This window comes from Dasypus novemcinctus, chromosome 18 (genome assembly GCF_030445035.2).
Source record: "Dasypus novemcinctus isolate mDasNov1 chromosome 18, mDasNov1.1.hap2, whole genome shotgun sequence".
Classification (NCBI taxonomy): domain Eukaryota; kingdom Metazoa; phylum Chordata; class Mammalia; order Cingulata; family Dasypodidae; genus Dasypus; species Dasypus novemcinctus.
This window is the reverse complement of record NC_080690.1, coordinates 67772384-67789941: the sequence shown is the minus strand read 5'-3', so window position 1 is coordinate 67789941 and position 17558 is coordinate 67772384. Positions and strand designations below refer to the sequence as shown.

Here is a 17558-nt window from a genome sequence, read left to right as displayed (position 1 = left end):
AAGAAAGAAAGAAAATGGCTTAAGCTTGTTACTAGGAAGGCTAATTTTTCCCCTGAAGGGGATTGTAAATTGCAACCTCCAAAAAGCTTGTGGTCTGGAACTTTTTTTTCTTTTATAGTTTGATCACTATCCCAGAAGGTCATCTGGCCACGTCTGTTATCTGGTCTCTAGTTATTGCTATTTTTACACAGGTTGTCTCACTTTTTGGGATCTGAGTACTCTTTGCCTTGTCACGACCTGAAATAAGCAATTTCCTCTGTCTGAAACCTTCTAGTCTCCCTCACATCTAAGTTGTTTTTTTTTTTTTAGTACACCAATTTAAAACATTGAAAATTGAAAAGTTTTATTTCTTTGTAAATAACGTGTCAACCATAGTTTGAACAGTTTGCCTTTTTCTAGTTGTATAACCTACAATACAAAGCACCTTTCCTATGCATTGACAAATTACACTCCTTTCTAAGTTTGGATCAGTTTCCAACATTTTATCCTTTGCAATGGCAAAGTATGAAGTATCTCTGACAGGTCTTTTATGTGAAGTTTTATGTTGGCCTCACTTTCTTCCAAGCATCTTTATCCTTTTCATCACAACCATATTCCTCACTTTTTGTCAAGTTTGCCTTCCTTACGTTCTCTGGCTGCACACCTAGTCTCTCAAACAGCTGCAGTGTATCTCACCTCTAAGTTTGAACAATTCCTCCATTTTCTCCACTCCTCACCCCTGCCTTTTGTCCCTTAACTTTTAGTTTCTTTTCTCTGGGACATTATCTTTTCTTTGTTTTAATCATATTAAACATTAATAGTAATTATATTCTCAATATTGTGCACCAGCAATTTGGATATTTATATTTTTATAAATATTCCCCCTTTCCCTGGTTACCTCTAATCTGTTTCCTACTGCTGTGAATTTGCTATTTCTATCCTCTCTTGTTAGTGATATCATATTTTTGCCCTTATGGGTCTGGCTTATTTCACTGAGCATAATGTTTTCAAGGTTTTTCCATGTTGTAGCATGTCTCATAATCTCATTTTTTCTTATGGCCAGATAATACTCCCATTGTGTGTACGTACCACATTTTGTTTATCCATTCACGCGTTGAGGGACACCTGGATTGTTTCCAACTTTGGGCTATTGTGAATAACGCTGTATAAACATTGGTGTACAAGTATCTGTTTGTCACCCTGTTTTCTCTCTGAATATATATACCCAGAAATGCGATCTCCAGTCAAACGGTAATTCTATATTTAACTTTTTGAGGAACCATCATACTGCTTTCCACAGTAGCTTATCAGTTTTTAAGCTCCCATCACAGGATTTAACACTGTGGAAGGAGCTCATCAAAGTGCTGAATAGCTCTGGATGCAAACAGCAGTGGGCTGAAAAAGTTTTTGCTGGTGGCAATGGAATGTCAGCCGATTAAAGATCTTGCTGTATGCCTTATACTTACCCTGTGACGGTGAGACAGTTTTATTAAACATGGGAGTTTCACTCTCTGCATCTATAAAATGGGAACAATAGCAGCTCCCCTCCCGACGGTTGTGAGAGTCAAAGGACTTTACATTTGCAGCCGTTTAAGCACCAGGTTAAACATCCAGGATCACCACCGGGACTCTGAACTCTCCCAAATTCACCAAGCCCCGCCCCTTCCGCGCTTTTCAGTGCTGACGTCACCGCCCCCAGTCCCTAGTGACCTCATCTCCCTACCTCCTCCGCACCACCCCACCCTTCTCCCGAAACTTCGAACTCCTCTGTTCTGCTATTTTTTCTCCGTAGTCCGAATTTCTTCCCTCTGGTTCTTCCACTTAAAACTTTCGGCACTTCCAGTTTGTCCTAGGGTGAATTCCTTAAAGTCCTTCGCTTATTTAATCACCCCTATGGCCCCGCCCGCTCGGCTCATTTTTTTGTCTTTTTTTTTTTTTTAATCTATTTCCCAATCAACCTTCTTCGGCTGTTTCCGCCTCTTACTACTCACCGGGACAACAGTTTCGGCTCTTTCCGGATCTCCTGTTTTACAACCCCCACCCCCCAAGTCCCGATCCACTTCGGTCATTTCCGCTCTTGGGCTTTGTAGTCTTACTTCCCCCAGCCCCACCATCTTCGGCTCTTTCTGGCTCTCCTCGCCGTTTCCCACTCAAGTCCCTTCGGCTCTTTCCGCCACCCTTCGGGAGAGCGGCCTCTGCCCCAATCCTCCACGTGACGCGGCCTCCGCCTCCACCGCCCAGTTCCCCCTCCCACCTCGCTTTTGCTCTTGCCTTTGCCTCTCGGCTCGTCCGGGCCGAACCGCCATTTTGTGTGAATTTCTGACTGCGGCGGGGGCCGGGCAGCCGGGGCACCTAGGGCGGGCAGACAGACTGACAGTCGGCCCATCTCGGCGGCCCATTTCCTCTCTCCCTAAAATCCTTTTTTTACTCCCTCGCTCGCTCTTCCTTCCCCCGCTTCCCCCTCGCTTGCTCCACCGCGCGCGGGCCGCGCTAATTACACCCAACCACCCACCAGTGTCCGTGTCCCCAGGGTCTCCCACCCCCGGGACGCGGGTTCGTGTGTGGGGGGCTCTCGCCCCGATGAGGGCCCCGCGCCCGTGAGCGAGTGACCGCAGGGGCGGCCTGCGAAGAAATCAGGCGGCGAGCGGCCCGCCGAGGCCTAGGCCGCGCGGCCTACGCGGAGGTCGGCGCAGAGGTGACTCCGAAACCCAAAAATATATATATACCCATTCCCACCAGGAGCCCTCTAAGCTGAAGTGTGCCCCTCCCGCCACGCCCAAGCAGTCCTTTTTCGTGCATTAACCACCCCCCCCCAAAAGGAACTATGGAGTCCGCGCCCGGGACCCCCCCGCCGCCATCAGAGTCGCCGCCGCCGCCATCGCCGCCGCCGCCATCAACGCCTTCGCCTCCTCCGTGTTCCCCCGACGCCCGCCCGGCCACCCCGCACCTCCTCCACCACCGCCTCCCGCTCCCTGACGACAGGTCAGGCCCCCGGCCGGGCCGGGGCAGCGTCCCCGGGGGGAGGAAAAGGAGGAGGAGGAAGGGGGGCGGCCGCCATGTTGGGCCGGGCCGCGGAGGAGGAGGAGGAGGAGGAGGAGGAAGGGCGGGGTCGGTGGGTGTCTCTCGCTCGCTCGCTCTTTCTCGCTTGCTTTCTCTCCCGGCCTCATGCGTTTCCCCCCCCTCGCGGCGCTCGCCCGCTCTCCCTCGCTCTTGCTCTGTCTTTTTTGGGCGCCATGCTGAGGGGAAGGTGAGGAGGCGCCCCCCGGGCCCCCCGGGCCCGCCCGCCCGCCCTGGGGAGGGGGCGCTGGGGGGCGCGCTGCGGAGGCCCACGGGGGTCTTGGCTGCCCCTGCGTCCCGAGCTAGGAGCCACGGGCCGCCTGCCCGTAGCCTGGCTTCGGGGAAGGGACTGGGGGAGGGGCTCCCGGACCCTTTTTGGGGGAATCTCGAGGAACAGAACAGTCCCGGTTTTAGGGGTTTGGAATTGGGGGACGCCCAGCCCCCGGCAGTATCCTTTCTGGGGGAGGTGTGCCCTGCCCTACTTGGAGAGGTACCCTAGTTTTCTTAGGCAGAAAGTGGGGGTTCGTTCAGCCCTTCATCCTTCGAATGGGGGGTCCTTTGGGTGGGGGCCTGTCTAGCACTTTTTTTTTTGGCGGGAGGTGTTTCCTAGCTATTCCCCAGGGGGCAAAATTGCGATCTTCCATCCCTTTTGATGGACGCTCCTGCCACCTTTTTTTTGGGGGGGGGGGGCGGGGGTAGGGAGGAGACCCCTTACCATGTTTTTCCTTAGGGGAAGAGGTTCCCTTGCTTATCGTAGGTAGGTGATGGGAAGGGTCCCCAGCCCCCCCACCCCTTTTTTTTTGGTGTGTGTGGGGGTGAGGTTTGGGTTTTCATCCTTGGAGGGGAAGGAACGTTGGTCCCAGCTTTCTTGTGAGGTTCCACTCTACCATTTCTGGGTGAAATGGGGTGCCAGTCCTTCCGGGAGAAACGGGTTTCCTTGTGCTTGGGCAGGAGGCGAAAGAAAGCGCCCCTCTCCCTTTTATTTAAAGTGCGAAATGGGCTCCCCCCACGCCCTTCTCTGGCGGGTGATAATGGGGCCAGCCCGGCGCGTTTTAGGGCGAGGTTGGGGCCTCCCGTTTACCTTGTTCCAGCAGAAGGGCTGGGGGGACAGGGTTCGCTTACCTCTCCCTACTGGGTCAGGGGCGGCAGGGGGCAAGGTGCTGTCCCGGGGCTTGGGGAGTGGAAGGAGAGTTCCAGCCGGCAGGAAAGCGAGTCTTGGAGTGGGGGTGGGGAGGGGAAGAGAACGCCCTGGACAGATGGCTGCCCCGTCGCATCCCGGGCTGGGGAGCCGCTGAGGACCCTCGAGTCGCGGGTCTCAGACAGGGCTTCCCCGCCAGGCACAGCGGCCTTTTCTCCCCACTCCCACCTCCCCTTTTCCCTTTCTCCTTCACAGACCATACTTTGCCTTTTAAAAGAAATGCCACCCACATTCAGAGACACAAGTGCAGCAGTTTGGTGAGCTTTTACAAAATTTTTTTTTTGTTTTGTTCTGTTTTGTTTTAATTAAATGTATCGTCTTGGGAATCGCAGCCCATCGCAGCCTGACTCCAGTTCAAGGAAATAAACAGATTAGCAAAGGTCTGTTCCGCTAAGCCCATGTTGGGCTTCCTGGCCCCCCTGGGGGGGCAGGTGCATTACCCAAAGGTGCTTACACGCTTTATTCGACCTCTCAGGAGTTCTCTTATGTCAGAAGTGTATGTCTTACAATGGGTTGGGATGGTAAGTAGCCTCTTTTATTGAGTAATTCAATTATCTCCCTCTTTTTGTCCCTTTCCTGCCTGCCTTCCTCCTCGCCTTAGCCCAAAGTGATGCTTGAGAAACTGAATTTATATGTTCGAATCAGGATTCTAACCCTGTTGAGCCCTTTTAGACTTGCACATCCTTTCAATGTTTTAATTTTTTTAACGTACACAGTTTTCTTTAAAAAAAAAAAAAAAGTGCGTTGCTGTAACATGACAAAAACCTATGTAAAAGGCCCTTATGTTTTCAAACCCTTGCCATCCCTCTTTCCATTTCAATCATTGCTTTGTCTCCCACCTTCAGCTTTGAAGAAAGTGGATACTACAAGTCCATTTGTAGGAGACAAGGTTACTGAATTTGGCTTATGATTCTTGCATCCAAGTTTCGTTCTCACCCGCTCCCCCACTTCTTCCCCCCCCCCCAAAATAATTGTGGTTCAAGTAGATCCATTTTCCTCATTTTCCTCCAATGTCTTATGGTAATGGACGTTTAAATTGAGCAAGTCATTTGTAAAGTACTGTTTAAGCACAAAATCTGTAAACTGTGTCAAGCCCCAGTCTCGCTCTGCCTGTCTCCACTGCTCCTTTGTTCGAAAGCACATGCCTGACCGTGAAAAGTTGATGTGAACGTGTTACACGCCCAGTCATGGTGGAGAGGACACTTCCTGCAGCCCCCAGTCCAACCCTGTCCTACATGTACAAGTTAAAAACAGCAACAGAAATGACTTGCAGAACCAAACACTGTACTTCTGATGTGTTTTACAAGCATAAGTTTCTCTGTTAAAAGACAAAACACGTTGAAGTTCCAATTTCCCCTCTTGCCCACTTTGGTCCCTGACATACTTTGGTAGAGAAAACTTTTTTTTATTAACACTTAGCCCTATTCCCCTGCAAAAGTAACTTTCTGTTTCCTTTCTTCCATTCTTAGGAGCAAAAATGTTCACTCACTTTTAGATGAGGAAACATCTAAAGTGCAATTCAGTAGGCCACTTATTTTGTTAATATGTTCACAATTTACTGCCATGAAGTGGCGATCTTAGGTATGTAAAATCGGTTATGGGAGAAAAGTGTCCACACGCTACAGTTATCCTGCAAAAAATGTCTGAAGCACAAACTGAACACACGATCCAGTGTACAGAGTCAACCGAAAGCGAATTGTGTTTACTTGAAGTTTCCCATCCTTTGTGAAATTCCCTCTCCGCCAACCAGGAGCAGAAATTGGATGCTAACGGATCCAAATTTGAGGTGCTACTAAGTTGTAGAAGGATGCTTATTTAAATTTACTTTTCTGATGACATGTTGAAGAAATGAGATTTCTTTTGTTAAGTGAAAATTTTAGCATTCTTTCGTTTGTTGAATTTAAAAATATTTCCCCAAACATTTAAAAAGCTTTCAGGCTTATCAACACAAGGGTTTATTGTTTTCTACTCTCAAAAGAATCTCATCCATCAAGTCCAAGAAGCCCCAGCAATTATGTCAAACTGTATTTTGGTAATCTTTGTTTTTGATATGTCACAGTACTGCTTTTTTTTTTTTTTGTCCCAAACTGATGTACCAATATTAGTTAAAATTCAAATTAATGGATGTTGCAAAAAAAGAAAAAGAAAAAGAAAAAAGGAATAAAGGGTGTCACTCAGAATCCCTGATTTAACAAGTCTTATACACTTGTACCCTTTTAAATTTTTATTTTCCCTGGGTGAAAGGTTTAATCTGAAATCCAAAAAAAATTTCCCAGTAGAAACAAGTTTGTGACCATGAAAACATGGATATTCTGGTCATAAAACCCCTTTCTTTTAAAGCCTCCCCTCCTTCCAAATTTGCTCCTCAAAAGAAGAAAAAAGTGATTCCCTGAAAGGGCTTTGAAAGGGCTTTCGAGTTCACAGCCTGTCCTGTCTCCCAGAAAGGATTTCACTATGCTCTGAAGGTTTAAAATTGTGATTCTTTACCATCTCGGATTTTTTTTTTTTTAAATAGAAGTAGCTATTTTAGAAAGCCACTACTGTGGTTTTTCTTTCGCCAGGAAGGCTGTTCCCAGGGGAAAATTGTTTTGCACCTGTGGATATGAGGCTTTTCTGGCTGTTTACTGCCTGTCAGGGAGAGAAGAACCCTTGACTCTGAACTTGTATGTTTCCATATGTCAGCATAGTCTATTTCATTTTGGGCCGGGTTAGTAAGCATTTAATAAAGCCTCCGCCTTCCTCTTTGCTCTTGAATCTCTTACCTTCCCTGATAGGAAAGAAATGGCTGTCTCAGGGTTGCCTTACTCATTCACTTCCATTACATTTTTGTGGCTATCGAATCCCTGGAAACATCTCGTCATATAGGCCAGATCCGGTTACAGTGAATACCTTCATGGCTAAAACTGCTGATGAAACTATGTCCAAGCCTCCGTGGAGAGCTCTAGTTCATACTGTATTCCAGAGACCAAGTTTTGGTACCTGCGAGTGGTTTCTTCTAGTGCTGTGGTGGCAGGGTCTGACCCTTTGTTAGGAGGTTGACTGACAGCAAAATAATTTAGAGCCAATGGTAAGTGAAATAGCCTAGTTTCAAAATGAGCAAGGCACTCACCTGTACCTTGGCAACACAACCACTGACTTAACATGGAGAAAAGGATGGTTCTTGAAATTTCTGGCGGTAGATTTGTAATATGCTGATTCAAGGACCCATAGGATTGGCCTGCTTGTTGCTGGAGGGAGAAGCATGTCATGGTTTGAGGCCAGTTTTAGTTTAAACCTATTAGGGAGAGAGGGGAATCTGCCAGTTTGTCTGGGTGGCGCTTATAAAGTCAATTTGGATAAGTGCATTAAAAATAAGTATGGGGGGTTGGCTTTCCAAATTTATTACCGTAGTCCTTGCTGCAGACTTTTTGCTTTGGTAGTTAGCATAGATAATGGTCTTAAAGACTTGGGTAATTGTCTGAGGTTTTATGCATAGACTTAGAAGTGACACAGTTAGGTGGACAGTTTTTAAATGGATTTCTGGACCTCATTCATTGGGTTAACAAGTTTCTGACAAAAATGAAGATATTGCGGCATCTTGGTTGGGGCTAGGCTCAGTCATGTCCTGCTGTTGGAATAATTTTTCAGCAGGAGCAGAATATTTGTTCAGAGCATAGAATGTTTCTCCTGGCCAAATTGCTGTAGATGGAGGATCTTTCTTGCGTGCATTTTTGGTCGTTTTACATCTATATGAGTTGGTGATTCTGTTCCCTGTCTGGCAGGCAAGTGGTGGCGTCTCCTTTGTGAACCTTGGAGGTGGCAGCAGGATATGCAGGGAGAAGCGTGGGTTTGGGGGTCAGATGAGACTGCGTTCTGGCCTGGCTTCTCCCCGGCAGTGAGCAGTGGGCACCCCGGATAAGGCCCACTCATCAGGGTCATTGCGGTCCAGTGGGCACAGAGCACCCACACAGCACCCACAGGCAGCAAGCCTTGGTTTCCTTCTCTTCCTGCTTTCCCTATCAGAGAAAAATTCTAAATAGAACTCTTAACAGTCTGGTGCATAAACAGAAGTAAGAACAACATCTGTGTTTTTGAAGGAAGTCAAATTATCTTTCACCTTTTAGGGTTCTGGTGTTTCCTTAATGGCAAAGAGCCAATTAGGGTTGAAACTAAGTGGAAGCCATCTTAAGGCAATTCTTGCTTGCTCAATATCCTTATTGTGGCTGCTATAACAGTCACGCTGTCTTGAGTTTATGCTGACTGTGTCTTCCTGTGTTTGTCCTTGGCCATTAGAATCTGAGTCAGGGAGGCAACCTTGGCAGGCCTCCTGAGAACCTCATACCCCTGCTCACTAACCTTAAGCAAGTCCTTAACCCTCTCCACAGTCCCTGAGAGAAATGTGTGAGGTCTTTCCTGGCTCTTCTGTCATTTGACTGAGCCAGTTACGGTTGTGTTCATTCGGCAACCAGGCTTGACCCGAGCATTTCTTGGAACAGAAAATGGTTTGGATGTGCAGTTCAAGGAACACTTCTCTCCTGAGGACTTGATTTAGAATTGGGCACGTGTTGGAACTCCTTTTACCAGACCTTTTAATTCCTTCCCTCGTGTCTGACCTCCCTTCAGCTTCTGGCCTTGATAAGAGGTTGCTTCTGCTACCACAGCTCACCTGGACAGTAGCTGCCTTAAATTTGCCAGGTTACGCTCAGTGGCTGGATCATGGGCCACTCTCTCGCCATGTCCCCAACTCTCACTCTTGGGTGATCACAAAAAGGGAGAGTAAACTCGAGAACCAGAAAGCTTAATATGCAGCACAGCTGCTGCCCTGTTCCCTGCACACTGGGGTCACCCTCTTCTGGGAAAGGGAGTGGGCAGTGGTGGGCAGTCCTGGATGCGGGAGTCAAGGCAGACAGGCTCCTGAGCCATTCTCCTTGTCTTCCCAGAGGTGTGGCAGCGCCTCCTTTGCACCACACTGAGGTTCAGAGATGACCTGCCACGGGCTGTGCCCAGTGCTCCGCAGGCATTAGTTCATTTAACCCTCCCTGCTGCCCTATGCCAAGAAACGGAAAGAGAGGTGAAACCACTTCTCCGAGGTCACAGAGCTAGTGGGCGGTGTCAGTACCCAGACCTGCGCTCTACCCATTTAGCTGGCTTGGCTCTGCCATCATGGCTTTCACCCTGCACGTTGGAGCCATTATTTACTGGGATGCGAAGTCCATTTATTTATGGATTTGAAAAACAAACTGGAAGAAGATTTTAAAAAGCAGAGTTATATAAAGGTGAAATGTGGCTTCATAACAACTTTGCTTGATAGAAATGTAGAGAAGTGGGTCAAGGGGAAAAAAAGCCTGGAAGTTCCTGTATCTAGTATAGGAAGTCTGCAAACTATGGCTTTGGGGCCAACCCAGGCCACTCTGTTTTGTAAATAAAGTTTTATTGGAACACAGCCATGCCCATTCACTGATACTGTCTGGCTGCTACAATGGCAGAGTTGAGTCGTTGGGACAGAGACCAGAGGGCCCACAAAGCTTCCAACTATTTATTCTTTGGCCCTTTACAGAAGTTTGCCAGCCCCTCCGCTAGTATGGTGTGCCCAGCAGCCGATGGCTGCGGTGGAGAGTGGTGATGGGAGGGAACGGGGGGAGACGCAGGTGTTCCCTTTAAAGTTGGCCCCGCAGAGGGTGAGGGGGATGCCACTGCCCTCGGTGACCTGCCATGGCCCTGTCATCCCTATGCTCCACTCCTTCCAGTGGATGTAGAAGCCCAGGCCTGAGCTGTTGAACCCCTAAATTGAAGGGATTTTCATTCATTAACAGTAACCGGAGCCTTCTTGAGGCCCAGTGCAGAAGTGGATTACAGCTAACACATCTCCGCTGTGGCGCAACCCAAGGGAGCTGGGCCTGGGCGCAAGTGTCACTTGGCCAAATGTCGTTGCAGGTGGCTTGGATTAGTGCTCTCCTCATTTTCCTAACAGACACTAGGGCTTAGGTTTCCTTGGGATTCCAGTCCCTGCTGCCACCTGGGCCCCAGGGCACATTAACCAGACTCCTAGTGGCACAGGGAAGGGGGCTGCATCCCTGTTCCCACCCAGCAGCCCCCCATCTGCTCTTGCATGCCCCTGTGGGCTGTCAAGCATCCTCTGGCCTATTAGGAAGCCCTTAAGAAACACCTCTCAGTGACCACCTCAGTTTTATAGATACCTTCGCTCAAGAATGCGAGCTGTTTTCTGAGCTCCTTGGGAGCCACTCAGGCAGAGAAAATGACATCCTCGACCCGGCAAGGTTCGTCTAGCAGGCTGTGCCTTTTCTGGGTGAGCCAAAGTTTCAAACTACAGAGACGTTCTATATAAGAGGTTCGTGACCTTCCCTAACCCCAGTGTGGATGCGCTGCACTTGCAGATGGAACATTCCTTCTTTCAAACTACCCATGTTTTTCATCAGATTTTTTGTGCCTCAGTTCCCTTCATTCAGCTATTGGCAGAACTCTTTGGCAGTGCATCTCCACACTTAGCTCATTTTTGCTCCTGAGTGTTTGTTCCAGGCCGGGTGGATGCTGAGTGCTTGAGCTACGTGGTCTTACAGAATTCTTTCCAAAGCCCCATCAGTGAGGTTCTATCACCTGTGCTTCACAGGGGCAAAACCGGAGCAGAGAGTGTTTACGGAACTTGCCCAATGTCATAGCTCCTCATTTTGACCTTTCATAGAATGTTTTATGGACTTATATCTCATTTTCTGTAACACAATTAAAAATTCCAGGATAGAAGTTGTTTAGTAAGCAGATATGTTTAATAAATTATTCTTTTCCTGATAATTTCTAATGGTCTTAAAGAGAGAGGGTAAGAGCTGGGCCTTGGAGTCAGGAAATCCTGGACTTAGGTTCCAGTTCTGCTCCTTCCTCGCTGTGACTCTTTAAGCAGATTTTGTCCTAGCTCTGAGCCTCAGTTTATTTTTCTGTAAAATAGGTAGAGTACAAAGGAAGCGCTCTCAGAGGTGCCCAATGTACAGGTTGCAGTGGAGAGTGTTTGCTGTGACTGTTCCTTATTGCATTTGATCTTTCTGGGGTATCCAGGCAGGTTTGGGTCCTTGTGCATATTGCAGATGAGGAAACAGTACAGAGGGGTTAGGCCTAGGTGAGGGGTGTTGGTGGCCCTAGGCCTGGACTCTCTCTGCTGGGAAATTAACTTCCTGAGAACCTCGACAGCTTCTCCTCACATGGCTCAGGCTGTCCCACTTGGAGCATTTTTCTTTTTTCGCTTTCTGTTACGGAAACTTTCTAACCTGTGCAAGAGGAGAGACAAAAGTATAATAAAGCACCATGTTCCTAGACCTGGTTTCAACTTACTCCATCCCCCATCTCCCCTGCTTGTTTTAAAGCAACTCCCACTTCTGTCTTTTCACCCATGAATGCTTCAGTATGAATCCCCAACTTGAGGATTCTTTTTTTTTTTTAACGTGACCACGAAACCATTATCATTCCTACCAAAATTAACACCGGCTCTGTAATACCCCAAATCCCCAGCCTGGGTTTACCTTTCTCTGCTTTTCCTCACACTGGCCTCTTACGGTAGTTCTGTTCGAATCTGGAACCCAGCCCCAGGCCGGCCGTCTTCCCAGCATCAAAGTGCAGGGCTCAGGGTGCTGGCTGTTAGGTTTCCCTTCTCCCTGTGCGTGGTCTGTGCTCTTTCTGGAGCTAGCCTGCCTTTGAGAGATGCCGGCATGTTGCCATGGGAATGACGTGATGTCACAGAGGGGGCTGTGACCACACTTGAGAATGCTGAGGGAAGGGGGCCACGCAGAGTCCATTTGCTCTTGGTTTCTGGTCGATGAACCTAGGTAGTAAGGACACTGAAACACACGTGCGAGACCCAGAGGTTTATTCCAAGAGTTTCCTGGCTCTGAAAATCCCTCAGTGAGGCGCTCCCCCATGGCTGCTTCACTGCGTCCTAAATCCAGGGAAGGTCGCGGGGGCCTTTCTTAGGGTGCTGCCAAATCCCCGAGCTGGTTTTCTAAAGGAAAGGCCCAGCGCCTTTACTCCTAGTAAACGACTGTCCTGCAGGGTTGATTTGGGGATTCTGGACTCCTGCATTTAGGCCAGTCGTTAAACATTTGAAGAGGCGGAGCCTCCTTGTAATTTTTGTAATTGTGTCCCTAGTTAATGGGTCATTCAGAGCCTACCCAAGCAATTTGTTGAGAGTTTGGGCAGTTAATGATCATAACCTTGACCTTCACATTAACCTAGCCGCCTCTTGTCAAAGGCTCTCATGATCTTCAGGTAACAGCCACTGCTCCCATGAATTTCCATCTTTTTTGTTATGTTTTGTCTTTTTTTTTTTTCTGTAAACCAAGTAGATCCCATAAACCCAAGTCCCTTTCAACTTTCGTCCAACTCTCTTGTCTAGAGACTTACCCTGTTGGCCAAGCTTCATTTTTGTAAGGGCTCCTTGCCCCTTCTTTGGGGACCAGCTCTCCCTGTGCCTTTTTCTCCCGGTCAGCCACTTGGTTGTTCTCTGGTATCACCTATATTAGGGTCGAAGAAGGGAGATGTCGATTTGTCAATTTTGTCAGCAGGATTTGTTGGGAGAGGACGGAGCATGCATGGTTGAGCTAAGTAGCCAGAACTTCTTGGCCATCATTCAACAGTGCCCCTGCAGAGGAGTAAACTGTACCTTCCCTATAGGAACAATGCTTTCCAATAAGCATTCCAGCCCGTGTAGGGTTATCCACAGAGGCATGTTCCTGGTAGCTGATTCTTAAAAATAACAGCTTTTCTTTGTCCAGCACTTACTTTGTGTCCTGCCCCATGTCAAGGGCTTTAACCATATTACCTCATTTAATTCTCACAACCTCTTGAGGTAGGTATTGCTGTTATCCCATTGTATGGATAAGAAAGCCAAAGCTCAGATTATGAACAAGAGCACACAGCCGTGGAAGGGGCAGAGCTGTCTGCCACGTTGGTCTGCAGGTGGGGACAAAGGAGCACATCACCCAAATCTATAACGTGGCAGGTGGTGCCTACCTACTCTGGGGACCTGGGGTTTCTTTACCAAGTACCATTTTTGCCGAGCCCATGGTACGTGATGAACACGACACACCTATGTACCTTTAGAGTCAGTCGGCCTGGTACCCTTAGAATGGGCAGCTAGAACTGATCTTTGACCTAAGAGGAGGACCCACTTCCTCTGAAAACAGAAAGTTAAATACCCTGGAAGACTAGTCCAGAAGCACAAGGCAGAACCAATGCTAGGCCAGGCGCTGGCCTCTTCCCATTTCCTCCTGGGGGTCCAGTTCCCTGTTGCTGTTCAAGTGGGCTGGTTTCCTGTCCCTGGTGACTCTGACAGGCAGAACCTGGACAGCCCTCCCAGGGCCGGGCCAGGCCGAGGCAGGCCAGGCCCTGAAAATAAAATGGTCTCTGCCCAATCCGCCGGCTGGGTTTTCTCCCGTGCACTTGTCTCAGGAGGGTTGGGCAGGTCGAGATTTAACTGATTAGTGCAATGGGGCTTCCCCCACTTTTCTTGGGGGATTATGTCACAGTCTATTAAGCGTGCTCCCTCCGGTATTTAATCCCACTTTGACAAGGATTTTGCTGGCAGTCTGTTAAGTGGCACTGCTTAAACCTGGTTGCTGTTTTGTGGAGCCTGCCATTGTGCAGTAGCATCAGTAGCCCACAGGATTCCCATCCTCTGTCACAGTTGGTTTGCTTTTTTTCCTTTTGAACAGAGCCTGGAGAAAATAGCTAAGTCCCCATATTCATGCAGCACATTTAGCTGGGGCCGGGTGGGGTGACACATCTCAGTCCTCACCAGAGGGCACCCCTTGAGGTAGGTGGTCATGGAAAGAGGTTGACCCAGCCTCAGAGGGGTCGGAGAGCCCTGTGTGGTCAGCTGGGCTGGAGGACACACCGTGGGCAGACCACTGTCCAGTGTCCCCTCCAGGATCCCGTTTCGCTTTCATAAATCACTGGCACCTGGCAATTTCTTTTTTATCCTGTTTATTTCTTCAGCCTCTCCCAACTCTTAAGAAAACAAAGTTCCAAGTCCCTTTTGTACCCACTTTGTAAAAAGTTGTAGGGTCTCAGCCAGCCCAGTGTGCCTGGGACTGTGGAGACAGGTAATGCGGAGAGTCCCTCGTGGCTAAAAGTCTTTGTAGGACACTTTTGAAAGCTGTGCTTTTTGCTTTCCTCTTTGGTAAGTCCTTTGGAATGAAAAGGCTTCCTCCTAGAACCATCCTTGACAACAGGTAAGACCCTTGGAATTCCTTGGGTGGCATGCTGCCCCTCGGCCTCCAGGTGTCAGGTGAAGAGCAGGCTGTGCTTTCGCCCAGGCCAGTGTGTGGCATCGGGACAGGAGTGGAGGCTTCAGCCGACTGTGGGCAAGAAGTCCCCCTGCCATGTCCTTGCCCAGGAGAATGCAGAGGCCTGGCGGTGACTGAGGATCCCGCCCCGCCCTGGTTTGGCTGATCTGGGCCTGTTTATCATGGTGGCTGCTTTGGGAACTGTGTTTCTTGTTGTTGGATCTTCTGCTTAAAAGGACCATGTGGAAAAGGAGGGAATGCAGTGAAGTACCTGGCTCAGAGCAGGGGCTTTGAGAGTGTGGGCTTGGGACACCTCATGATCCCTTAACCTCTTGTGCTTCGACATCCTCAGGGGCAGCTGTCAGGGGTCCATCTTGGCACGTGGTCACCCCAGGCGGTCGAGGCCTCCCCTACCCATGCATCCTCCCTCGGGCTTGTTGGAGTTGGAATGCGTCTGTCTCTGGCTTTGGCTGTGTGGCCTTGCCTGGTCCTTTTGACTCACTCCCTTTCAATTTCTCCTTGATGCTTTCTATCGCCACATCCATTCCCACTCTGACAGACCTCTCCAGGTTCCAGTGGGGCCTTTTGCTATTCAGGTCTTGGGCTTTATCTTCTTTAATCTTGGCTTTCGGGGGCTGTGAGGTGGGGGTCAGACAGTTCCTCAGTCTGTGCTCTGGGATTTTGCGAAATTTGCTCCCAGGTTCCCTTTTGGCTCATTCTTTTCCCGACCCAAGTGTTGGAAGCGAGGCAGGTTTTAGCTTTTCTTCATGGAGCACCAGCTTCTACTCCTCCACTCTTTCCCTGGGTCTCCCTAGTCCATTTACATCTGTTGGTGTTTGTGTCTGTCTGCCCTCCCTGCAGTTCTCCTGAGGTATGGTGGCCTGGCCTGCTCACAGTGTTCCCACCAGGACACACCGTGGAGTTTGCTCCAGCACCCGTTTGCCCCAGTGCCAAACGCAAGTGTGGGCAGCCGGAAGTTTACCATGTCAGTGAATAACAGCTTTTCCCTTAGGTGGGCGAGCTCCACAGAACCAGTTTCCCCAGTCAGGAGCCGCTTTTAATCTGGGTGGGGCCTTCCTGACAGGGTTGCCTCCCTCCAGCGAGATCTTTGCTCCCCATTTGTTTGGCGAGCCACACCCAGGCGGGAAAGTGTCTCACTTGCCAAGAATGCTTGCTTGTCCCCTCCCTGCAGGCCTGTCGACATCATCCTTGCAGTTCACCATGAAACAGCATAAGGCACGGATCTGTCACCAGCCCGCATTGCTTCCTTTTAAACACCAGAAAGAATTTTATGCCCTGTGTTTTGTGTTTCAAGAGCCGCCCTTGACCCCCGCCCTTGACCCCCGCCCGAGGTGTCCACAGGGCTGGGTTACTTGGGTTTTGAGCTGGACCCATCATCTTTGAATCAGAGAGTTCAGAGAAAAGTGCCTCCCTAGGGTCCCTTGATGTGTCAGGGGGGGAGCTGCACTGAGGCCCATGAAGGAGCATCGCTCGTGGAAGGGCTGTGGAGGGTTCTAGGGTGGGTGGGTGCTTGGTTTCCCACAAAGCCCCTTAGGTCCTCTGGGGGTGCCAGGGGCCTGGCTCGCCCCGGTAGCCTCTTCCTCCCGCCTGGCCTCTCGGCCTGTCCGAGCAGCCGACGGCTTTTCTGCTGAGCTCACTTCCCTTTGTGGTCAGCCTTTTGGGTCCCGGACTCTCCTGTTACTCTCTGTGTCCCAGTTAACTGAGATGGGAGGGGGTTTTGTGCTCCTACACAGGCCTTCCGCGGTCATTCGTGAGGAACTTTGTTTTCAACCAGCTCCTGTACTTGTGAGAACTGTGTCTGTGGGTTTGGCTCAAAAATTGGATTCTTTATTTAGCTATCCCTTCCTTCACCCTGTATATCCTCTTTATCCTCACCCCGGGATGCCGAGGGGCCAGCTGGTTGGAGGTGAGAGAGAAAGGAGGGTCCACAGCAAGTGAGGTAGCTCTGACAGCACGTGGGAGGACCCCAGGATGGGGCTGGGGGCCCTCCCCCCCCCCCGGGGACCCTTCTCCAGCTGCTCAGCCCCCCTGCCTCGGGCTCAGCAGTGTGGAATTGACAGGGCTGGCCAGACCTCGCAGCCTGGTCACCACTGCTTACGAACCAGGGCTCTTTGTCCACCTCCACAACCACTACAGCCCCCAGGGGGAGCCCACACCCCACTAAGCGGGCGGACCGCGCTCTGTGAGGGAGACTCCTCGCCATTCTCCACAAGTCGAAGCTTCTGTGGTCAAGTGAGTTTCAGAAATGCTCCAGAGTGGAGCTTATGGGTTTCTTTACAGCAAGACTTCTTGGAAATTCTTATGAGTCCCCAACATGGGGATTCCCTAAACTCATTTGACCACAGAACTTCTTTGCTCTCCTCCTTCTGAGAACACTAGCCCTGTGGAACACACTTTGGGGAACACTGGCGTGGATTTGTCCCAGTGTTAGTGGCAGCGTCTTCAGTAAATACCAGTGTTCACTACCCACCCACCCATCCTCCTGCCCGGTTAAGCTCGAGCAGACTGTTCTGAGGGGAGGACAAGGGATGGGACGAGAAGCAGCATCCCGCGTCCTCCCGAGGCCTCTCTGGGTATCACGCTCTGCTCACAGCCGCGGTTCCCATCAGCGTCAGCCAGACCAAAGCCATCAGAGGACTCTTGGCAAGTGCCATGTTCACACTGGCTTTGGGGTTGGTTTGTAGGGAAGATGGTGAGTTGGAGGAAGGCGAACTTGAAGATGACGGGGCCGAGGAGACCCAGGACACCTCGGGAGGGCCAGAGAGGAGCCGGAAAGAGAAGGGGGAGAAGCACCACAGTGACTCGGACGAGGAGAAGGCTCACAGGAGGCTGAAGCGGAAACGGAAGAAAGAGCGGGAGAAGGAGAAGAGGCGGTCGAAGAAGAGGAGGAAATCCAAGCACAAAGTAGGTCCGGGAGGGCTCGCTGGGGTGGCCACTGCCTGGCCTTAGGCCTGGTGACGAGCCCCAGGGCTGGCCTGGCTTTTCAGCCCCAGAGGGCACTCACTGGCAGTAATGTGTTTTCCTTTCCCAAATTGGGT

General features: G+C 50.0%; 2 protein-coding genes and 1 long non-coding RNA gene across 7 annotated transcripts in view; 1 reads left to right on the top strand and 2 right to left on the bottom strand.

Moving 5' to 3' along the window:
- Positions 1–4414, bottom strand: part of SAE1 (SUMO1 activating enzyme subunit 1) — a 151029-nt gene extending 146615 nt beyond the window's left edge. Inside the window, exon 1 of one of the 2 annotated variants that reach the window (XM_071209353.1) lies at positions 4159–4414. The gene's annotated coding sequence lies outside the window, so the exon portion shown is untranslated. The remainder of the gene's footprint in view (positions 1–4158) is intronic. The other variant, XM_071209352.1, reaches the window with a different exon arrangement.
- Positions 2250–17558, top strand: part of ZC3H4 (zinc finger CCCH-type containing 4) — a 39213-nt gene continuing 23904 nt past the window's right edge. The window contains exons 1-3 of one of the 4 annotated variants that reach the window (XM_004477437.5): positions 2934–2961; positions 4430–4491; positions 17205–17424. In XM_004477437.5, coding sequence (XP_004477494.2) covers positions 4454–4491; positions 17205–17424 — 258 coding nt within the window. In that variant the 5' untranslated portion in view covers positions 2934–2961; positions 4430–4453. Of the gene's footprint in view, positions 2962–3088; positions 3227–4429; positions 4492–17204; positions 17425–17558 lie in introns of those variants that run through there. The other 3 variants (XM_004477436.3, XM_004477435.5, XM_004477434.5) reach the window with 3 other exon arrangements.
- Positions 10974–12122, bottom strand: LOC131274372 (uncharacterized). Its single transcript, XR_009181631.1, has 2 exons — positions 11740–12122; positions 10974–11487 (listed from the first exon to the last, which is right to left on the bottom strand). It is a non-coding gene; the product is annotated as an uncharacterized lncRNA (long non-coding RNA).